The sequence below is a fragment of the Pecten maximus genome, chromosome 15, assembly GCF_902652985.1.
Source record: "Pecten maximus chromosome 15, xPecMax1.1, whole genome shotgun sequence".
In the NCBI taxonomy this organism is placed as follows: domain Eukaryota; kingdom Metazoa; phylum Mollusca; class Bivalvia; order Pectinida; family Pectinidae; genus Pecten; species Pecten maximus.
In genome coordinates, this window is record NC_047029.1 from 31489176 (window position 1) to 31514886 (window position 25711).

The 25711-nt window shown below is 35.5% G+C and overlaps 1 protein-coding gene across 2 annotated transcripts in view; it reads left to right on the plus strand.

Moving 5' to 3' along the window:
- The window catches only part of LOC117343443 (disintegrin and metalloproteinase domain-containing protein unc-71-like), a 104974-nt gene that overhangs the window by 43777 nt on the left and 35486 nt on the right, over nt 1-25711 (plus strand). For both annotated transcript variants that reach the window (XM_033905791.1, XM_033905792.1), the window contains exons 3-8: nt 984-1066; nt 2189-2255; nt 12197-12279; nt 22755-22818; nt 23362-23416; nt 23771-23856. In XM_033905791.1, the coding sequence (XP_033761682.1) occupies nt 984-1066; nt 2189-2255; nt 12197-12279; nt 22755-22818; nt 23362-23416; nt 23771-23856 (438 nt within the window). The remainder of the gene's footprint in view (nt 1-983; nt 1067-2188; nt 2256-12196; nt 12280-22754; nt 22819-23361; nt 23417-23770; nt 23857-25711) is intronic.

The following is a 25711-nucleotide window of genomic DNA, read 5'->3' on the forward strand; positions in this document are numbered from 1 at the left end:
ACATTGTAAATGAAAGTGAACAGTTATTAGAAAACAGCTTAAGGGCATGATGATTGAAATGAAGGAATGTGTTTTCTGTGAACATTAGATGCTATCTGATCAACATGTGATTGAAGCCATTGATCCAGAATTGGAATTGAATATTGCCTCACTTATGCATGCACCCTTTCTCTCTCATTCAAATTTGAAAAATTCATAAGTACCAGGTGTGTAAAATTTGTTGAATAAAAAGAACCCTTTGGTTTGTATTAATATTGTCATTAGCATTTTAACCTTAACCACTCGGCCTCCGCGGACCAACAACTCATAGTCTTCTCAATTTAATGAAAACTGCTGAAACAGAGTTATCGCCCCTCTCTATGCTTCATTCTTTCTGTAACATCCTTCAGGTGTCACCCCACTAGTAAAAAGTACCCTATCGTTTGTATTGTCATTAGCATTTTAATGAATTTTTATACCAATTTTGAAAAAAAAATCTTGGAATTGTCATACATAACTTGTGTTCCTTGCCTCTTTCCTGTTTTTAAGTGACTTGGAATTGTCATACATAACTTGTGTTCCTTGCCTCTTTCCTGTTTTTAAGTGACTTGGAATTGTCATACATAACTTGTGTTCCTTGCCTCTTTCCTGTTTTTAAGTGACTTTGAATTGTCATACATAACTTGTGTACCTTGCCTCTTTCCTGTTTTTAAGTGACTTTGAATTGTCATATATAACTTGTGTTCCTTGCCTCTTTCCTGTTTTTAAGTGACTTGGAATTGTCATACATAACTTGTGTTCCTTGCCTCTTTCCTGTTTTTAAGTGACTTTAAACTCCTATTGTTACCCTAGCTTACTAGCATAAGGTTTTTTTTTTAATTTTAATTTATTTATTCATGACGTTTATTAAAAGTACTTGAGATGGTCATTGTTACGGCTATATTGACATGTTACATACAATGTAAATTCTGATGATGTTAGTAAGTTATGTTTTAACTCCACAGGGAACCTACGAACATTACAAACATGTGACCTACGAGCTGATGATCAAGGGCAAACTACAAAAGATACGACTGGAGAGAAACGAGTAAGTTGTATGTTCCACCAAATATACTGTGTTTGTTAAACATCATGTAAATCAGGACACAGTAATGAGGGGAGATAATTCAGGAGTAATGAGGGGAGATAATTCAGGAGTAATGAGGGGAGATAATTCAGGAGTAATGAGGGGAGATAATTCAGGAGTAATCAGGGGAGATAATTCAGGAGTAATGAGGGGAGATAATTCAGGAGTAATGAGGGGAGATAATTCAGGAGTAATGAGGGGAGATAATTCAGGAGTAATCAGGGGAGATAACTCAGATTAATGAGTTCAGATAGCTACTTCATTACAGTTCTAACCATCAGGGATATAGGACACCATGCGTACACATCATTGATGTTTCCGCTATTGTCAAATGATGATGATGTTGCTATTATCCATTGACTTTTCATCCTTTATGTATCCTCCAGTTAATATTTCTTGGTCTTTTAGTCCTTTTTGTAATATCTTCAGTAACGATTTCTGTTTTTTCTGTCATTTTTTTTCCTTTTGGTTTTTCTACTTCATCCAAATATTACGTAAAGGACTTTTGAAAATGTTCTTATGAATAAACCCCACTTTTCTAGTGGTATGATATAAAGTGTTGATGTTGTTTATAATACCAGATCCTCTAATAAGCACACCTGCCCCACTGAAACATATGAAACGTCCTCACATCACTGTTATGTTGATATAATCTTTAGTCTTTATCCAAATACTCTAGATTGTTTTCACTTCATAATGGTATGTAAGTGAAAACAAAATTCCACATTTCTGCACAGATATTTGTCTCTATGCAGGTTTTATTATAAGCACACCCCTGTTAACGTTGAGCACTTATTAGGTCATATAAGAAAGGCATTAATTACAATTTTTTCAATTCCAAAAAATCTTAAAATTCTGAAGATCTGTAATTATGATAAGACCTATGTATATTTCTGGGACAAAGTTAAGATTTTACAGAATACATATCCAACATTAAGCTGATGCCTGGTGATAAAGCCCATCTGTGTCTATAGAATAATAACAGTTAAGATAAAAAACACTAGGAATGTTATTTCATTGTTTATAGCATCTGTTTAGATGTTATATGCGTTTATTTTCTTCATATTTTTATTTCATTTACAGAGTCCTGTTGTCCTCCGGTGTTCAAGTACGACATTTTCTAGAAGAAAACCAACAAATTGTATCACAGGTATGATACTTTCGTAATTTTCATCTATGTGGTATTATTAAAAACCCATCGAAAAAGTCTGAGCATTTAATTGCATATTCATTCTTCTTTCCAGATATCTTATTGAACAAGTTTTGAAATGCATTTCTGTAAATGTAATGATATTTAATGTAACTTTAATTTGTGTTTCTTCATTGCTTTATTGTATAAAGATGATCTTATGCTGCATAAACATCTCAAAGTAATTGCCTTTAATTAACGACTTAATATTGCATACAAGTAGATTTTTTTTTTATACTTTTGGAAAAAATATATTTGGACTGTTGGTGTCTGGACAGATAGGCTGTGCTAGTTAAGGCTACTTACCCAGTAGTATCCCAGAATGCACCTGGCAGTTTAAACGTGGCTATACAATTAATGCAGACAGAATAATTTGTCTTAAGTTATTGTGTCACATGCGATATCTCACCAATGCCCGGGCAGATACCAGTATCACAAGTACTGTGGAAGCCTTGATTTATAGGCAATCAGGGAAATTAATCAACCCCATAATTTGTTGGACAATAAAATGGATTGACCAAATTCAATCTGGGAGAAAGGGACCAATCCTTATTGTCTTTAGCCAGGATTTATTTGTTATATAATTCTTCATTCAGCAATTAAATGAATTCAAGATGTCTACTCGGAAGGAGACATGTCATTCACAGACTATTTAATGTTTCAATAAATGTATTGCTCCCTGGTGGTACTGGCCGACCTTGTTGGAGCTGGTGCCCAGTGTGTCCAAACCAGAGCTTCCAAGAATGGTCTGTTAATAGGGAAATATTCATTGTGGTGAGATGATTATAAATTAATGAAACCCGCAGGAGTGGGTAGTCAGGTTTGACTTTGGAAATTTAGGTAATTCAAGGACATTCACATCACACTGAATAATTAATGGTGTGTCCTTCTTATTGGTAATAAATATTGTTTTGAATGAACTGTGTTCCCATTAGTTCATGACCACATTCGATGGTACATGTAGCAGGGATTTCATCTCATAAAATTAAATTTTCTTGGAATTCTACAAGGTTTTTCGGCATAGCTGTATAATATTCTTTTGGCCCCGGATATGACGCGACAGGTGGTGTTACTGGTCAAGATGAAGTATGTGATTGGTCAATTTAGCGGTAAATGCAAAATGCAGATATGCAGTTAAAAGCGAAACAAAGTTAAGATTGAATGCAAGCTGAATAAGTGGATTATCTATATTCAATTGACACATTAATTAAATTATATTCCTGATTCAAATGCAGTCTTATTATCACCAAAAATGGTACAAACTGATATAATTTTGTTACTTTATTTCACCAGCAGTTTTACATTATAATCACCAGCATTAAAACTATGCCGTTTATCATTTTTATAGATATTTCTTGTTTGATAATGTCTTGTAATGTATTTCGTAATAAAAGATTTTTTTGGTTACAATTACAAAAAACGAAGACCAACAAACAAAATCCAGCAAATTCTAATACTAACTTAGTCATGGGTTTAAAAAAAATGCCATCAGAGGAAGTCATTCATTTATAATGCTCTAATGATGATGACCATTAGATCTAGATCTAGGCTTTGTGGTAAATTACACCTTCTAGTTGAAGTTTAAATCGAGCCCATGAAGGATGGCTGTCTAAAGTGGTTGTCCTGGCTACAGAACCAGAAATGATACAATATTTGATTGTTGTGTATATGTTGTTTGCTAAAAGTTAAAAGGAAGCTATCGAAAGTGGTGGAAGAGATGTATGCTCAGAACACGGAAATGACATTCACGAAGCTGTAAACACACAGTATTTGTTCGATTTGTGAATGCAGAATCGGTTCTTCAGCTGAATATAAAAGCACTATAAACTCTGCAGAATGTTTGTATCTTATGGTGTGTTGCCCTGATGTAAATCAAGCATGTGAACAACTTGGCTTAATGTGTTTTATTTATAGTGAAAAGGCATGTGAAAATTGTGATTATAGAAATTATGATATTGACAGTTCAATAATGAAATGCTAAAAATATGTACGATTAGTTTGTGAGATATATCTAGAAAACTAATAATGTTTTATAATTAGCTAAAGCTGTAATGATTTACAGAACATAATGAATTTTTCCTATCAGATCAGTACTTCATCATTGTACCTGCAAATGAGGTTTTGTTGAGATAATATACTGTGCTGTATAATATTATGGTAAAGAAATCGAAAAACCATGATATTTTTTTTTACAATAGTTCAAGCTTTAATAATTTAGGGCTGCCAGGTGTTTCTATTTGATTCATGAAGATAAATTATTTCATGAAAAAGAAAACGGAAGTTTTGACAGGGATTATTTCACTAAAGGAGGGATTTCACTTAGCTGAGAAATGATAAACTCATTATAGAATGATAAACATGTGTGCTAAATGTCCTTGAGGATGATATCATAAAGAACCAGCTCTGTTAGGAATAAATGTCTCACAAAAAATGTACCAGGATGCAGGCTATTTTCTCGTGAATCATAAGATTTTATGTTTTTTAACATTTAGATAAAATGTGTTTCTCATTTATGTAATTTTGGTTCTTTATAAACATGAATTAGGCCGGTCATTTGGTACGGATGGTGTTATATTGACATCATACAGGTATTGAATTTTGTGATAATTCATTGATGAAATCAGAAATTGTTAGTACAGAACTGTGAATTCTATAAAAAATACATTCAAATTAAATGATCATTTTCCCAGTGTAATTGTTAGTTAAAATGTCAATGACTCATTGTTTTGACTTCATTTTTGACATAAGAAAATTGAAACAAATGAATTATATATAATGGGGGTCAGATAGTATTACTTGTGTCCATCCCGTCCTGTTGTGTCCCGTCACATCCTTATGTAATGTAACTAGCTATTCAGGAACTGTTGATGTGATCCTCACCAAACTGTGGTGTGGGGTGTCAGGTGGCAACGTGGGCATTTGGGACTTACAGACATTTTCTAGTGATGTTAATGAATTTATCAGTGACTATATATTACAACAAAATGCCTCCTTACAAATTATGTTTTGACATGGAACATAAACTTAAAATTGTTCAATTTAACTCTAAATTCATTCATAATCCCAAAACCTGCAGGTCATGAGGCGAAACATATAAAACCAATTATCTGTATTTGTACTTAATTGTTGTGAAGTTGTTCTTTCAATTCAGTTTTACAAAATACAGTGTTGATTTTGCTTATTTACAAAATGCTTAAACACTGTAAAAATTAGTAAAATAAAATAATACTGTGAGCTTTGCAGTACTGAGTGTAGATCCTTGTTTGCTGGTTATATTGACATATTTATCTAGCTATAAGCCCCTACAATGAGCCCTATGTCTGGTAGTAAATATTTATCCAACAATAAGTACCATGCTTTGTAGTAAACCAATCATATACATATATATTGCTTTCCAGTAAAATTACCAAAAACTGCAGCCTCATCGACCCCGACTTCTGAGTCTTAAATGGGTATATCATTGACTCGTTGGCTTATTGTAGTTTGACCCTGACTTGTGAGTCAAAGGTTTATAACAATGACGCATTGGCTTATTGTAGATCGACTCTTATCTCTGAGTCAAAGCTGTATTACAGTGACCCATGAGCTTATTGTAGATTGACTCCTGACTTCTGAGTCAAAGGTTTATAACAATGACCCATGGGCTTATTGTAGGATGGATACGGTAGTAACATCAGAATCTCTAATGAACAGCATGAGTATGTTGAGAATGTGACTTTGTTGATACTTGTAGCAAACCAGGATGAAGGTAAATGGTGCAATTGAAGTCATCATTTCTTAATCATTTAAGGCACATTCTGGGATTTTGTTGAATTTGCACGATCTTCAAAGATTCATTTTGTAATGTATGATGGTTTCCTGATGAAATTCTCTCCTGATTTTTTAGACTGTACAATCTCACTTTTTTATCCTCTGTATCTAGGAAGATGTTCATCTCCTTTAAAATGTCTGTCAATTAATTAGATATAATTGCTCATCATTTTAGGCTTTTTGTAAAAAGACATTTCACAAAAAGTGAGCTTTGTTGACACTATAAGCATCACATTAGTTAATGATGGGCACATGTTGGTAAAAAGACATTTCACAGAAAGTGAGCTTTGTTGACACTATAAGCATCACATTAGTTAATGATGGGCACATGTTGGTAAAAAGACATTTCACAAAAAGTGAGCTTTGTTGACACTTACTATAAGCATCACATTAGTTAATGATGGGCACATGTTGGTAACAAGACATTTCACAGGAAGTGAACTTTGCTGACACTGATACTCTAGGTTCGTGATTAGTTACCAAGTTGGTGTCATTATGGTTTAATTTATGGTAGTAAAATAAAATTATAGACTGGCCTCCTGTCTGTAGAATATTAAAATTATAGACTGGCCTCCTGTCTGTAGAATATTAAAATTATAGACTGGCCTCCTGTCTCTAGAATATTAAAATTATAGACTGGCCTCCTGTCTCTAGAATATTAAAATTATAAATAAAATTGACCTTTATGATGTTGGTCCCTAGGATTTGATTGATTGATTGATGGGGCTTAACGTCCTTGTTCCGGTTATAACCGAGCCTAGGACACTGGTCCCTAGGATATGTCTGATTCTAGTTTTAAACTAGGGGAGATAATCTAGTATTAAAATTTAATGAAGCAGTTCTTAACAAAATACATATACTAAGGGGCTGGTGGCCAGTCTATGAAATATATAGTAACTCTTTATTCAAACATTATATTTTCACTTAATCGCTCAATCGGAGGCATCTAAAATGTTACTGTTTGTATATTTAAAAATGTGTTTTAAAATGTATTTCATTTTTGTGTTTGATAGATCGTGTTGAACTTGCATGTATTTTTTGTAAGATTTTCTTGCTCATTATTTTGCATTTTCAGTCTAAATTGATGAATGAACTTGTGTTTTTGTAATTGTTTTTTATTTCTTACATAATTATTGAATTTTACAGTAACCTATTGGATTAAATACGCACGAACTTCATGGATGGCATTCAGAATGCATGCCCATCTATAGGCTATCTTATGTCTTTCTTTACTCACTATAATTTGAAGAAAAAAACCACATTGTATAAAATTATGTAAGTCAACAAAAAATTGCAATATGATGTACGTTAGTTGAAATCAAGCATTGAACATGCAGTTTGATTCTTTTGGAAATGTTTTCATAAAACCAGTGAATTTCTTGTTGACAAGTCTCAGACTGTTGAAAAATGATACAGATAAAAGATCATGATACAAATAACATATGGATTTGTGCTGTAAAATTCTGTGTTTCAGTTTTATATAGAGTCATGTTAATGTATATCTCTACTTTATCAAATATACGACTGACATTTATTGTTGTAAAGATTTCATTTCATGAAAACAAAGATAAAACTGACATATCGCCACTGGTGAACGTTGGTTCAGACTAATATAGATGCTGCTATTGTCAAATTGATTCCTGCTACTCCCAGAAGACAGTTGATCATTGCAGGCCCGATACATCGGTGTTTATCAGCCTTGCGGTGGTCTGTTTCATCTGAACTTGGGCTATGCAGCATCTCGCAGGCTTGTGATATTGATATTGTCTGTGTTCGGATTCCACACTAATCATCATTGCCAAATTGTCACACTTCGCTCTGCAGTAGAATTCGGTCATGTTTGACACTTGGAATCTAATTTATGAATTTTGGCATCTCGATTTTGCCATGGGACCCTTCAAATTTTTTTTCTGATTAATGAATTTTGACTTCTAGATATAAGGTATTCTGTTCTTTTTCAATTTTTTATCTTCATCTCAAAAAAAACTTTGTTCAATTTTTTTAGTTTTTGACAAATATTAAACTATAAACTGAACTTTGAATTGTGGTACATGTAGCTTATTAATGTAAGCTTTTGATACAAATTTTAAAGATTGACTTATGTGCTATATATATACATACATAGCTAGGTCTAATGGTAATTTACAAGGTTTAGTTTTTGGGACATCATCAAGAATAAAAAAAAAAAAAAAATTGGCTTCCAAGTAAATTTTCTGGAGAGCTCTACTAAATTGGGGAAAACATCGATATAAAATGGACCAAAATGTCTACCTAATTTATAAAGTACATCTGTATGTCTATCAAAAATGACATCCAAATGTGTATCGAAAAGTGACACAAAATATTTCTATTGGAAAGAAACCGTAAAATATGACTTTGAAATATGGAAAAAATTGCCAAATATGCATAGGGCCACATAATAATGTTCTGAAAATTTGTGTGGAAATATAGAGACTTAAAAATTCCTTTAGATACAGATATATGATATGATTTTTTCATATTATCAGACTGCTAAAGTACAGATTTACCATTTATTCAAGAATGAAAAACGTGAGGCAATAGGAATACAATCCCCTAGGAAATAACCGTTTATAGATGTGGAGACAATTGACTTCTGCGCCTGACTATTTCGTCTCGTGCCTGACAGTTCGTGAGATTTTAACAGTACCCGGTAATGACACAATTGGGGGCCTGGAAATGAAAGAAAGTTTTTGCCAATTTGAAACCAATTATAGAAGTTGCTGTGGTAATCAATATACTGATGCTTTTAGTATCCCTTTTGTTGGTGCCATATTCCCCCTGAGAAGAACTGTGTTCTCCCCCTGTTTAAATACAGTCAAACCTGCTCTAACGGCCACCTTGAGTAAGCGGCTACCTTGAATAATTGACATCTCCGTTTGTGGTCCGCCCGATGGAAAACACTATATAATGAACCTTAAATAAGCGGTCACCTGTCTAACGCGCCAAACGGCCACACAAATCTGCCCCGAGTCATTGTATTGTCCTGCATCCATTTTGTCCGGAAGTAGACATCCGCAATTATCACAAAACGAAAAACAAAAATCAGTACCAGCCAAACAAATTGAAGAATATATCAAAAAGAGATTATGTATTTGCTATGTTTCCATTGAATGGTATTAGGAATAAAAAATAAAAGTAATAAAAAAGAAAATTTCCTTTCTTGCAATCTGACTCCACAAAATGTACTAAAGCAAAATATTTTCAAGGGAGATAACTCTGACTTGCATTATTGCCTTAATGTTTTATATGTAGGTGACCTTTACAAGATCTAGATCTCATGTTTCCTCCTAGGATTTGATCTGGTCAGTGGTGTGGTAAATGTCCTCTTTTCCCTTCATTTTGTTGTCAATAATCAGGAGCCTTCATGCTGGCCTCCAGCCTCTAAATACCCTGGGGAAATGGCTGATACTGGTCACTATACATTCCATAGGGTGTCCTGGTACTGGTAGAGATACTGGTCACTATACATTCCATAGGGTGTCCTGGTACTGGTAGAGATACTGGTCACTATACATTCCACAGGGTGTCCTGGTACTGGTAGAGATACTGGTCACTATACATTCCATAGGCACAGTGTCCTGGTACTGGTAGAATTGGTCAAACGCTCTGCCAGTGATGCCTGTCTCAATATTTTTGTAAATCTTGATACATACTAGATATTGCTCTGTAAAGTGAAAGTAACATTGATGCCGATTTCATTCCTATTTCCTTTGTCTCGAGATCCTTTTATCTTGGAGCAACTGCACTATTTAATAATTCATTTTTTTAGCCCACCATCATCAGATGGTGGGCTATTCAAATCGCCCTGCGTCCGTGGTCCGTGGTCCGTCCGTCCGTAAACAATTCTTGTTATCGCTAATCCTCAGAAAGTACTGAAGGGATCTTTCTCAAATTTCATATGTAGGTTCCCCTTGGTGCCTAGTTATGCATATTGCATTTTGGGATTGATCGGAAAACAACATGGCCGACAGGCAGCCATCTTGGATTTTGACCATTGAAGTTTGTTATCGCTATTTCTGAGAAAGTACTGAAGGGATCTTTCTCAAATTTCATAAGTAGGTTCCCCTTGGTGCCTTGTTATGCATATTGCATTTTGGGACCGATCGGAAAACAACATGGCCGACAGGCAGCCATCTTGGATTTTGACAATTGAAGTTTGTTATCGCTATTTCTGAGAAAGTACTGAAGGGATCTTTCTCAAATTTCATATGTAGGTTCCCCTTGGTGCCTAGTTATGCATATTGCATTTTGAGACCAATCAGAAAACAACATGGCCGACAGGCAGCCATCTTGGATTTTGACAATTGAAGTTTGTTATCGCTATTTCTGAGAAAGTACTGAAGGGATCTTTCTCAAATTTCATATGTAGGTTCCCCTTGGTGCCTAGTTATGCATATTGCATTTTGGGACCGATCGGAAAACAACATGGCCGACAGGCAGCCATCTTGGATTTTGACCATTGAAGTTTGTTATCACTATTTCTGAGAAAGTACTGAAGGGATCTTTCTCAAATTTCATATATTGGTTTCCCTTGGTGCCTAGTTATGCATATTGCATTTTGGGATCGATCGGAAAACAACATGGCCGACAGGCGGCCATCTTGGATTTTGACCATTGAAGTTTGTTATCGCTATTTCTGAGAAAGTACTGAAGGGATCTTTCTCAAATTTCATATGTTGGTTTCCCTTGGTGCCTAGTTATGCATATTGCATTTTGGGATTGATCGGAAAACAACATGGCCGAAAGGCAGCCATCTTGGATTTTGACCATTGAAGTTTGTTATCGCTATTTCTCAGAAAGTACTGAAGGGATCTTTCTCAAATTTCATATGTAGGTTCCCCTTGGTGCCTTGTTATGCATATTGCATTTTGGGACCGATCGGAAAACAACATGGCCGACAGGCAGCCATCTTGGATTTTGACAATTGAAGTTTGTTATCGCTATTTCTGAGAAAGTACTGAAGGGATCTTTCTCAAATTTCATATGTAGGTTCCCCTTGGTGCCTAGTTATGCATATTGCATTTTGAGACCAATCAGAAAACAACATGGCCGACAGGCAGCCATCTTGGATTTTGACAATTGAAGTTTGTTATCGCTATTTCTCAGAAAGTACTGAAGGAATCTTTCTCAAATTCCATATATAGGTTCCCCTTGTTTGAAAAGTACTAGAGGTTTCTTTTGAATTTACACAGATTAGTAAGACTTAGAAGAAGAGAAAAGTAGAGAAAAGATCAATCTGACATGGAACCTATGAAGAACATTCAATGGTGGGCGCCAAGATCCCTCTGGGATCTCTTGTTTTATATTTCCAACTGTATCTGTTTTACAAAATTCATTAACGATGTTGATTAATGAAACAATTGAAAAATGATGAAAAAGGCAGCAAACTTTAAAAAAGATTCTTGTCCTCTTGTAGCACTATTCATTGTCAGTTTGCTTGCCTCATAATATACCATATATATCCGATAATAATATTATTGTCTTTGTAAAGTTAGGATTTGCTAGGTATTCTATTTTCCTTCAGTGATAAATCAGAAAATCCCACCCAATACTTTGGTTTTTCTGTTGTGGTAAAAATTTAAAACTTACAAAATATCATCGGGGCTTATTGTAGTTTGTGAGGCACATTGGATATATTCAACTCGACCTTGATAAACATAATTACACTATTTGGCAGTTTTATCCTTCATAACATTGCAGTATGTTAACAGAAAATGTGACATATCCAAACTGCTCAGGGGACAAATAATTTATTCAGTTATACAGATGCTTTAACTTGCAGACATGTGATTTTCTTACTACAGGAAATATCAGATAAGCTAGGGCACTCGGATATGCAGCATTCTACATCTTATATATTTTACTGTTGTGGAATAACAATGTTTCTTTAAGCAAATGTACATTATAAAATATATATATCTTTATGTATGCTATCTTGATTCAGCATTTTACCAAATGTTTATTTTATGATTTACTTACAGAAAATGAAGCAGTTATATACATCCTAAAGAATAAGTTAACAAATGCCGATTCCAGATTTGATGTTATCAAATGTGTGTTGTCTGTTACAGACGGTGGAGCACTGTTTTTACCATGGCTACGTACGTAAGGATCAGTGGTCCAGTGTGGCCGTCAGTACCTGCCACGGAATCAGGTAAAATCCTCCAGTCCATTTCCTTCTCCCTTAGATTTATATGTTAGCTACACCCCTTCTTCAGACTTCTCATATCCTTTATTCTGATGGATAACTCCTCATGTATAGATCTGAAGTGTGTGCATGATTTGACCCATAGCTTGTCTGTTTTATCAAGGTTCAGGACTGCCCTAGCTATAGCATGTGATGGGCAAGACACTTTACTCTAGCTATAGCAGGCGATGTGCAAGACACTTTACTCTAGCTATAGCAGGCATTGTGTAAGACACTTTACTCTAGCTATAGCAGGCAATGTGCAAGACACTTTACTCTAGCTATAGCAGGCAATGTGCAAGACACTTTACTCTAGCTATAGCAGGCAATGTGCAAGACACTTTACTCTAGCTATAGCAGGCATTGTGCAAGACACTTTACTCTAGCTATAGTTTGGGATGGGCAAGACACTTTACTCTAGCTATAGCTTGTGATGGGCAAGACACTTTACTCTAGCTATAGCATGTGATGGGCAAACACTTTACTCTAGCTATAACATGTGATTGGCAAGACACTTTACTCTAACTATAGCTTGTGATTGGCAAGACACTTTACTCTAGCTATAGCATGTGATGGGCAAGACACTTTACTCTAGCTATAGCATGTGATGGGCAAACACTTTACTCTAGCTATAGCAGGCAATGTGCAAGACACTTTACTCTAGCTATAGCAGACATTGTGCAAGACACTTTACTTTAGCTATAGCATGTAATGGGCAAGACACTTTACTCTAGCTATAACATGTGATTGGCAAGACACTTTACTCTAACTATAGCTTGTGATTGGCAAGACACTTTACTCTAGCTATAGCATGTGATGGGCAAGACACTTTAATGTAGCTATAGCATGTGATGGGCAAGACACTTTACTCTAGCTATAGCAGGCAATGTGCAAGACACTTTACTCTAGCTATAGCAGACATTGTGCAAGACACTTTACTCTAGCTATAGCATGTGATGGGCAAGACACTTTACTCTAGCTATAACATGTGATTGGCAAGACACTTTACTCTAACTATAGCTTGTGATGGGCAAGACACTTTACTCTAGCTATAGCATGTGATGGGCAAGACACTTTACTCTAGCTATAGCATGTGATGGGCAAGACACTTTACTCTAGTTATAGCATGTGATGGGCTAGATACTTTACTCTAGCTATGGCTTGGGATAGGCAAGACACTTTACTCTAGCTATAGCATGTGATGGGCAAGACACTCTACTCTAGCTATAGCATGTGATGGGCAAGACACTTTACTCTAGCTATAGCATGTGATGGGCAAGACACTTTACTCTAGCTATAGCATGTGATGGGCTAGATACTTTACTCTAGCTATAGCATGTGATGGGCTAGATACTTTACTCTAGCTACAGCAGGCGATGGGCCTTCTGAATGATTTGGAGTGAGGTGGCTACCAGCAACTACAAAGAGACTACCTCAAAATGACCCTGTTTAACTGTTAAGGTTGTTTGTTTATTTGATTTGAAAATTAAGCAATGTATTATTCAGATGGAACCTTTCCATTTTAGTGAACTAGTTCTAATTACGACAACACAATTGAAAGTGTCAAAGCCTTGAAGTATGATTGAGTGATTGGTTTGTATAACATCAAGCATTTTAAAAAGACTTAGCCCATCAGCGATATGGGTTTTATTACTGTGTAGTGATACAGGCCTTTTGGACCACATTTTGTGTAATTATACAGGTCTATTGGGCCACATTTTTGTGAAATAATACTGACCTATTGGGCCACATTTGTGTGTAATTATACAGGCCTATTTGGTCACATTTTTGTGAAATGATACTGACCTATTGGGCCACATTTGTGTGTAATTATACAGGCCTATTGGGCCGCATTTTTGTGTAACTATACAGGCCCATTGGGCCACATTTTTGTGTAGTTATACAGGTCTATTGGGCCACGTTTTGTGTTATTATACAGGCCTATTGGGCCATATTTTGTGTAATTATACAGGCCTATTGGGCCACATTTGTGTGTAATTATACAGGCCTATTGGGCCACATTTTTGTGTTATTATACAGGCCTATTGGGCCACATTTTTGTGTAATTATACAGGTCTATTGGGCCACATTTTTGTGTAGCTAACAGGGACTCAAGATGACTCAGCTGTGATTCTTAACTTCATTGATTGGAAGTAATCCCTCCAATTGGTTAGACACTGTGGATCTTTAATGGATTTGTGGCCTTTTTCAATTTGATTGGAAAATGATATGTGTTAAAAATACCCCCTGAAATCATTACGATGTCCTGAGCAACAGAAACTCTTAATCTGATATAATTAGAACCTGTTGAAACTTTCAGTGATTACAAATCTATCAGTTGGTGTTAACGAAGTGACGATGTGATGCTTGTTAATTGCTGTCCTTGAACTATAGCCCCTTCATCCTCAGGCAATATGAAAAGAAAAAAAATTCTCAATTGAATAATTTTGTCACAAAAAAAAGCAGCAATACATTATTGATTGTTCTAGCTGAATATTTGTTATTTTCTCTTCGGAACTGACAAAATTGTCTATTTAATGTCTTTTTGATTGATTTTGTTTCCTTGAAATGTTTGAAGGGCTATAACAAGCAGAAGTTTTGATAATTTTTTAATGTGTTTGATAAATGATGTAATTATATTGATAAATCATGTAATTATCCTCCTCAATTGATTTTCCAAGTTTTATTTCATTGCAATTTTAACACACATTAGAGATATTGCTTGTGTAATAGAAATTTACTAAATGATGTGAAATAATGTATTCCATCATCTTAAAAGTTTGACCATCTCTATTTTTGGTCTTAATGTTGAAGCTTTATAATGCCAATATTATAATATTATACATTATGTCCCCTTACCAAGACTTACCGTATTTATTCTAATAAATGCCCCCACCCTAATAAACGCCCCCCCCCCCCCCCCCCCCCCCTTTTATGGAAAGAAAAATTCCTCGATTCGAGAAAAAGAACTTACCGTGCCACAGTTATATATCCATCCATGTGTGTCCAGAGGTAATTATTTAAAGGATATCCAACATAGAACTAACACAAACCACAAAACAAAGTTTCAGTAACAGTACCACTATATGTTTCATGGTGTGAAATGGGTACATACAACAGATCTCACAACTTACCGACTCTGAAATTTTGATCTCCATAAAACGCCCCCCCCCCCCCCCCCCCCCCTGGAAAAATTTCACGCCCCTGGGGCGTTTATTAGAATAAATACGGTAAGTCTATTAAATTGGTGTTTCCTACCAGTCTTCCTGAACCAACAATAAGAAGTTAGCATTAACGACTATTTTGCCGTTGTCTGTGGTATGATATGACTTGGCGGGATGTCACGAGATGTCACCATGTCCATATGTGGCATTTCAGTATGATAACACTATTGCTTTTTCTTGGCCCCTCTGACAGAACATTTACGTACCATTATAGTTGCTGAGAAGAAACCAAGCAATAGAGTCATGCAGGCAGTAAATTAACTTCAAACAACCATTATATGTGGACAATAACCGGCCTCATCATGTGACACTAACTTTTATATAACCAGCCCCATGATATGTGACACTAACTTTTATATAACCAGCCCCATGATATGTGACACTAACTTTTATATAACCAGCCCCATGATATGTGACACTAACTTTTATATGACTGGCTCCATCATATGTGAACACAATTTTTATATGACCTTTAAATAAAGCTGTTTAAAAGATGTAACATCCGAAATAAACATCCTCCATTCTTCATCATGCATCATTTTTGAGCTAACAAGTTGATGTCATTACATTTAAAACATAGACCTATGTTGCTTGAAATGATGTTTTGATTTCCACAGAGACTTCTTGAGACAATCTGATTCTAATTTACAGTATTGATTTTGCTTTGGTGGCATAATGTGTGTTGATATTGTGGGAAAATGGTTTACATGTCTTTTTTAAACATATTTACCTGGTTCTGTGTCTCATTATATAGATAAAATGTATTATAGCTTATCCTAAAAAGCTAATCAACCTGCTTGTACAAAATTGTCGTCAAGGCACGACATTTGTTACCACGGTAACGTACAATGGAAATACTGTAAAGCTGATATTTCATCAGATATAACTCTTTGGTGATTTTTTTTAATGGATGTGACAAAAAAGATAATACAGGGAAATTAAGGCTGGTTATCCTGGATAGATTTAGAAAATTGTTTTGTACAGTTTAAGAATATTGTTGATTAAATTGATACTGGAGAAAACAGAGATTGTGCTGTATTGGCAGACACACCGGACAATTGATATTTTTGAGAGATTATTAAGTAACTAAATCTGGAAATTTTCTGAAAATATCGCAACTTAAGGCATACTGTTGCATTAACATCAAAATGTAGTATTTGTTAACTGGGCAGATTTACTGAGATATCCAGTCCCATGAACTGGACAACTTTACTGAGATATCCAGTCCCATGAACTGGATAACTTTACTGAGATATCCAGTCCCATGAACTGGACAACTTTACTGAGATATCCAGTCCCATGAACTGGACAACTTTACTGAGATATCCAGTCCCATGTACTAGACAACTTTACTGAGATATCCAGTCCCATGAACTGGACAACTTTACTGAGATATCCAGTCCCATGTACTAGACAACTTTATTGAGATATCCAGTCCCATGAACTGGACAACTTTACTGAGATATCCAGTCCCATGAACTGGAAATATATTTGGTATTACTGAAGACACTGTTAGATATTCTGTTTATTACATTTTTTATCAACGAAAAACCTACCCAGTATGCTAACTAGGCCTACAGTTCCCTAAAAAAGTAGTTCCCCCTGTCCAGGTGCTGACATATATGTCGGGCTTTCTGATTGGTCAATTATTTTGGTATTTTCTAATCATTTAATTTAATTATTTAATTCTGACACTAATATATTCATCAAGTAATAAGCCCATGCCTGGTATTTAAAACTCATGTCTGACAATAAGCCCATGCCTGGTATTTAAAACTCATGTCTGACAATTATAAGCCCATGCCTGGTATTTCAAACTCATGTCTGACAATAAGCCCATGCCTGGTATTTAAAACTTGTGTCTGACAATAAGCCCATGCCTGGTATTTAAAACTCATGTCTGACAATTATAAGCCCATGCCTGGTATTTAAAACTCATGTCTGACAATAAGCCCATGCCTGGTATTTAAAACTCATGTCTGGCAATAAGCCCATGCCTGGTATTTAAAACTCATGTCTGCCAATAAGAAAATGTCTGCTAATAAATATTTGGTAATAAGCATATATGACTATATGACCCATGTCTGAGATAAAATACACTCCAAGCCTGGTAATAAGCCAATGTCTACAGGTAATAAGCCAATCTGTCTACAGGTAATAAGCCAATGTCTACAGTTAATAAGCCAATTTCTACAGGTAATAAGCTCACATTTGGCAAGAGACTCATGCTGGTAATAAGTCCACATCTGGCAATAATGTAATGCCTTGCAATAAGCCCATGTCTGGTAATAAGCCCATGTCTGGTAATAAGCTCATGTCTGACAATTATCCAATGTCTGGTGATAAGCCCATGTCTGGTGGTAAGGCCATGTCTGGCAATAAGCTCATGTCTGACAGTAACCCAATGTCTGGTGATAAGCCCATGTCTGGTGGTAAGCCCATGTCTGGTGGTAATTAAAGGCCATGTCTGGCAATAAGCCCATGTCTGGTAATAAGCTCATATCTGGTGATAAGCCCATGTCTGGTGATAAGCCCATGTCTGGCAATAAGCTCATGTCTGACAGTAACCCAATGTCTGGTGATAAGCCCATGTCTGGTGATAAGCCCATGTCTGGTGATAAGCCCATGTCTGGTGGTAAGCCCATGTCTGGCAATAAGCTCATGTCTGACAGTAACCCAATGTCTGGTGATAAGCCCATGTCTGGCAATAAGCAAGTCTGGTAATAAAGTCATGTCTGCCAATAAAAAATATAACCCATGGCCAATGTCTGGTAATAATCCAGTATCTGGTGATTAGCACAAGAAGCCAGGTAATAAGCCCAGATTCAGGTCTTATTACAGTTTAGTATATATGCATGCTAACAAAGTTATTACTTAATCCTGCTTATAGCTTATACCCCTGTTTTTAGTGGTTATGTTTTGGGCCTTTTGGCTTATTACAGGTAAATACAGTATAGAGATTTGCATATCTAGCAACTTCTATATTTGATCAGTTCTGATGACATTTAAAGATTTCGTTGAAAATGACACCAAAATAATTCACAAAATAAAATATAAGATTTCCTGTTAGGAGAACTGAAAGCAGCCTGAGTTTATTATGATGAAATGTTGCCGTGGTATTTGGATTCAGATGTAAAACTGACAGTATTATCAGGGGTAAGGTATAAATTATTCAGTACCGCTGGCAGAGTTCTTATCTCATTCCTGCTTGTCTGACCTTTTCACATACATTTTTACTTAACAACACCGGTTTTTATCAAATTTTCAATAAAGTAACTGTGATACCATCTGCTGCATTTAGACAGTAAATGAAATATTACGACCTCCAAGATGAACTGTCCATTTTCATTGAGCAATATGGCCATTAAATGTTACCGAAACTGTAAAATCTAACACTAGAATAACTGTTTTGCTTGCTGTTTCTCTACGAGTGTTAAATGTTGTGAATAACTTTTTGAAAATATGTTTTTCAAATAGTTCAATACCTTATTTATTCTTTCCCACCAAGGGCCAAACAATAGTGGACTGATTATTGAATTTGGAGACAATGAAATAGATATTCAGATTTGTTAGCATATTACATTAACTGTAATGGATATACAGTGGGCATGTTACCAGACATGGGCTTATTGACTCGCCGAGATGAAGTCCAGGGGAGCTATTGCTTTACTTCGGCGCTGTGTTGGCGTCTGTAGACAGCTATAAGTTGAAGGTTTTTTTGGATAAAACAGTCTTGTGTCAATACTAATGAAAATACAGCTTATAGGTATACTTCATGAGTGTTCCGTGTGCCAAGATCTTTCCATTGGTTCTACATTTGCAGACCTGCTGTCCTTGACCATGACCTTTGGCCTACTTTTAAAAAATAATTCCAAATTTCAATCCATTCAGCGAATAATGTTGTCATCTGACAACTCTTGTTTTTGAGATGAATTTTGATGCTTTTTATCACATTTAGAAGTAAATATGGCAGTAAACATATTGGATAGGAAAATATTAAAAACTGAAGGAATACATTTCGTGAATTTTTCAGAAAGTGCATTTTAATTTCTATAACAGATACCAATTACCACTTCAAGACTTCAAATCCTGCTGATAATTGAAATGTAATGATGTGAAAAGGGCTGGTAGCCTCTTCAATGATACGGCAACTATGGGCCTTTATACATACATCTGCCAAATATTATATGGCAATACTTCAATGCATTTCTTAATGATAGAGGCACCAATCTGTTACATGCATCAACTCTTCACAAATTTCATAATTTGTACCATACTATATCTGAATTTGCCATCAGCCTTTTTTCATAATTTGTTTTTTTATGGCTCCAAGGTATGGCTCCTTTCTCCAAGGAGAACTTTGGCTATATTTTTGGTACCTGTTCTCGTATACATAGTCGGTAACCATCTTGAATTCTTTAGAAAGTCCTTTTTTTCATTACTTGGAGTTTGTTTTATGTTGTTATCAGATAATTATGTGCTTGGATGGAAAGTGTTAAGGATGGAAGGATATAGCTGTTGTTTTATTGGACCTGAACTACTGTCCTGATGTGTAATTATCTGAGATGGTGGTGTCTACATCAAGCTGAGAAAGACTAGACATCTACATTAGAAAGCCAATCGATACATGAAATTCCATAAAATTCAGATTTTAAAATATGTTCTTCAAGATTTTAAATACTTGTATGTAATTCAATATTAAAAAAGATTTCTTACAACTGAATACAGTCCCTTTCAGACAAATGTCTTGTTACTAGATGCCAAATTTCAGCTCATTGTGCCCCCGGCTAGTGCCTGTCTATGCACAGGTGCTCTCTACAAGATCCTCTACTCCATATTTACTGTGTTAAAGTGGCACTAGAACCATAAGTTGACCTCTGATTTAATCTCTGAAGGAATCAAAGTGTGTCTGTATTAGGAAGAGGTACTCTTTTTTTATCCAGCAATAAGTCCATGTCTGTTAATAAGCCCATGTCTGTCAATAAGCCCATGTCTGGTAATAAGCCCATGTCTGTTAATAAGTCCATGTCTGTTAATAAGCTCATGTCTGTTAATAAGCCCATGTTTGGTAATAAGCCCATGTCTGTTAATAAGTCCATGTTTGGTAATAAGCCCATGTCTGTTAATAAGTCCATGTTTGGTAATAAGCCCAAGCCTGGTAATAAGCCAACCAATGTATATTGTGCTTCAGTTAAAATGCTAACAAATAGTATTTCATAGTCCTGCAGTTAGCCCATCCCTTTACTTTGAATAAGATTTTATAAACTCGTCCCTTGGGCTTCATAAAACGATACTGTGTGGTATCTTTTAGTCCCCAACTGGGAACCTGTGAGGACCAAAATTTTGCTTTGTGTCCCTCTGACAGTCCGGCCGTCCTTCCACACATTATTCTTGTCTGGGCTCCATCTCCAACACTGTTTGTTACTGGAACTTAATACATGGGTATGGGTTCACCTGTGTGAGGCAGCTTGTCATGTATCAAAAATGGGTCACTCTGACCTACATTTTGGCCTTTGACCTACTTCAAGAGAAAAGTTTGTCCACACTCTATCTCCTACTCTGCTTGTCCCTCGAACTTTATACTTGGGGGACGGGTTCACTTCGTTTCTTTCAGATTGATCATCATTGGTATATAATTTCACATCAGATGAAATACTGTAATTTGCCAAATTGTGTCCTGTTAAATCTATTATCTGATGGAGGCCATCAGAAGATTTGGGAAATTTAGGGAATATTTGTAAATCACATCCAACTTTCTATTTTGAAATTGCTGACTCTGCAAAAATAAAGACAGATCACAGCTTATAAATGTTGTCAGGGGCTTATTTGCAGATAGATATGTTAATATCAACATCCATGTCATAAAATGTTGGTGAAAAGAGAGATTGTTAAAATGGTAATGACATTTTCTCTCCAAAATAAAGGCCATTCACTATCATACTACATAGATGTCTGATGATTGGGCCTACATATATGTCTGATGATTGGGCCTATAGGGTGTAGATACTACAGATACTTATCCAAACTGCACTCTCCATGGACATTAAATTCCATTCCAAACTAACACTTACAACCACCCATGGATGCAGCGTAAAAGGATCAGTTTGGTATTGTGTTACGAAGTAACCATAAAATGTCAGCGTGATTGATAAAGTGGACATAAAAACAAGGAGGGAAATGAGTTTGTTTGGTGCACTTTAAAAAGATTTTCATTTGCACTTCAATTATTTCCTGACTTTGTAAGATGGGATTAGTTGGAAAAAAGTGCCACAGGTCTGGAGGGGTGTGGTTATGATGAGAAAGGGATATCTAATGAAGGTTGTTCACAGCGTTTCCTTGTGCTACATGTGCATTTGCTGTTTATACAGCACTTTGATAATGTAAAATTCCTGTAATTAAAGACGAAATTAAAATTTTAGGATGATTATGAGAGGTTCATTACTGATGACCTGTGTAAATTGTAATTCTAATAACTAGTTTTCTCATCATTATGAAAATGTGTTTGGAGAATTACTTCAAAATTCCAGGTGATTACACTAGCGTAGGAATATTTCTTAAATAATATGAGGTAATCAAAGAAACATGTTCATGGATGCATTACAATTTCACCAAAATGGGGAGCAGTTGTGATCGGTATAAAATTATTTTCATTTTATTGATAATATTACAACAGAGAAAATGTTTCATCACTTTTCAGGTCTGTTCTAAATCAATGAATATGACGAAAGTTTTCATGTGTCATTGTGTTATTAAAGTTTCTAATCAATTAATGCATGTAGCTGACATTCACAAATAAAATGACAAAGATTAGATGGGTTAATTGGAACAGAATTGATAATTAAAATCTCCTGTTGAGAGTCCAGATTTCTGAATTTGATGAAATAAATCATGCTTCTGAACAATTTAAGTCTGTTTGGGATAAGCTGTGATTTATGATGTGTTTCACGGAATGATAATTCCGAAAGTGAAACCACTTGGAAATTCACCCTATCTTATTATCATGACCTCTCCAATATATTGCCACCACAAATACAATTAACCTTGAAATATTTCCAAACTTCCTGCTGATTTTCCCACATTTTCACATATTTCAAAACAATTTTTTAACACCCAGCATATCTGAAGCCAATTTAGTTTTTGGATATGCTTTCCAGTGTATCAGTTTGAGAAAAGATTGTGTTATGTTTTTTCAATTTGAATTCATTTCATTTTTTCCAGGGGTGTCATCAATTTGAACAATGAAACCTATGTGATTCAGCCTCTACTTGGAGGAGATGAGGGGGTAGGTAAAAAAAATGGGGTCATATAAGTAAAACTTTAATATTGGTCTTTTCCTTAGATTAAATGCCCCCACAGAATAATTCATTTCTTTGTCTGTGTTTGCATTTTGAATAACAAGATGGAAAAAGCATTAATATTATGTCACGTCTCTCCTGCAGTAAATGTCATTTAAATGCAAGAGGTTCAGTAGAATTCAGTTTTTCAGCTGTTTTGAGGACGGAAGAAACACACAAAAATAAAATACAGTACCTACATTGAGAGTAAAACATAGAGAAAATAATAGCCAAAACTCAAAAGTTCAGCAAAAAAAAATGTCCTTTTTGCTTCACAAATATTTGAATCTTCAAAAACTTTGGACCATTATGTAATGATCTTATATTGAATTTAAACAAGCTTCAAGACAGGATTCACATTTTAAAAATAAAAGCAGATATTCATTTAATAAAAAAAATCAATTCTTGAAAAAAAGATTTCTTACATTTTCATTTCAAGCAAAATTGATATAATTGAAGAATTTAATTAATATATGCTTTACTCTTTGCAGACTGAACATCCTCATTTGGTTTTCAAGGCAACACCCTCAGCGTCAGAAACATGTGGTAAGTCGCATGGTGATAGTATTATGACCACTGGAGTCAATGTATAAACTTTGTGATGAAATCACTCCCAAAGATATGACATTTATACGGGGATATGTTTGGGAGTGATTTTTTTTTTATGAAGAAAATTCTGGTGTTATTCTTTATTCAGGAAAATGTTTTAACATTTTAATTACAAAATTGCTTTTCAGAATTGTGTTGTCAACACTTAATAGGTCTTCAGTATTAGTCCATTGTGATTAAAATACAATTTATTCTATAAACTTTTATACAAAATTATTGGTTATAAAAATTTTATATTGTGGCTGTCATTTTGTATTGGGCCTGCATGATATTTATATGTATTTTTACTAGGAAATGGGCATGGTCAATGGCGGCCGTTCCACGAACTACACAAGGGAGAATTCATTAAAAGGGTCAAACTCCTCAAGGCGAAACAGGTAGGTTGCTCAGATTATGTAGTTACCTCCCCTACTTAACATTTCTATTCAATTGAATTGATTGAAATTTTAAAATGATATGTCATGCTTCAGAGTGAGAGAATGTACTTGTCGTGAGTTTGCATTATTCTACTGTTACAATATTATTCCCTCCAATTAAGATGTTACTCCCTTCCCTTAAGATATTATTACCTCCCCTTGTTACAATATTATTCCCTCTCCTTAAGATGTTATTACCTCCCCTTGTTACAATATTATTCCCTCTCCTTAAGATGTTATTACCTCCCCTTATTATAATATTATTCCCTCTCCTTAATATGTTATTACCTCCCCTTGTTATAATATTATTCCCCCCTCCCTTAAGATATTATTACCTCCACTTGTTATAATTAGCTTACCTGGTCCGAAGGACCAAGGTGAGCTTATGCCATACCGTGGCGTCCGTCGTCCGTCGTCCGTCGTCTGTCGTCCGTCCATCGTCCGTCGTCCGTCCGTCCGTCAACAATTGACTTATTTGACTTCTTCTTCATAACCGCTCATCGGAATTTCACCAAATTTGGTCAGAAGCATCCCTATGGGTAGCGGACTCAAAATTGTATAAATGATGGGGCTGACCCCCTGGGGGCCTCTTGGGCGGGGCCAAATGAGGTCAATCGGGCTATATTGATAAAAAAGACTTCTTTGAAACAGAGCAATGGATATCGCTCATATTTGCCTGGTAGCACCTACTTGGGGTAGGAATACAAAATTGTACAAATGATGGGGCTGAGGGACGGGCTAGAAGGGGTCAATTTGCCTAAATTGATATAAACAACTTCTTCTCTGAAACTGAGCAATGGATATCGCTCATATTCGCCTGGTAGCATCCCCTTGGGGTAGAGATTCAAAATAGTACAATTGGTGGGGCTGACCCTCCGGAGGGCTGAGGGGCGGGGCCAAAAGGGATCAATTTGGCTAAATTGACATTTTTAGAATTACAATAAAACCAATGTTCATGTACCCATATAAAATGCTTATGATTTACTGACATAGCAATACCAGTGACAAATATACTTAAGCATAGTTCTTGTTTCATATCTTATTAAACCAGGTGAGCGATACAGGCCCTCTGGGCCTCTTGTATTACTCCCTTCCCTTAAGATGTTATTACCTCCCCTTGTAAAACCTTTATCCCCCCCCCCCCCCCCCCCCCCCCCCCCCCCCAGCTTAAGGTTGTTGCCCTTTAGGATTTAACCCTTGTTTACTTTATCAACCATTGTCCCTTTTGTGAACTGGTTGTGAGTTATACAGAGAAAATACACAAGACATTTGTGTATGGTTTGTGTGACACAGAAAAAAAAAAAGAACTTCAGATAATGGACAGTTTCTCAACTATATTTTCACTACCTGGTTAAATAAAGACACAGCTTTCTTCAAATTGGTGTCCGTTTTCCACAAATCAACCTGTCAGATAAATTTGTGTTGAGTATCTCCTTGGATGCAGAGTAGTAATGATATTGGGCTGTAATTATCAACCTTTCAAACTTCACCCTCGGTGTAATTGCCTACTGAACTTGCATAGCTTTTTTTCCCACATGATTTGAAGCCTCTGTGGTGAATAAAGTACAATGTTGTAGAAGTGAACCTTCTGTCAGTGTAAAGTCACTTTTAAAAGCTTCTTTATTCCCTGGACTGCTTAAGGGATGTTGACTAATACAAATTGTTTCTCGAAGAGAGATGTCAGCACGGCAACTACTAATGATAATTAAGGCTGGGAGGTTGATTATGTAATTAGTGTTTTAAATTATCACTACTGTGTATAGCCAGAATTACCAGCAGTCGGTATGAAAACAATCGAGAATTAGAAATAAAATGT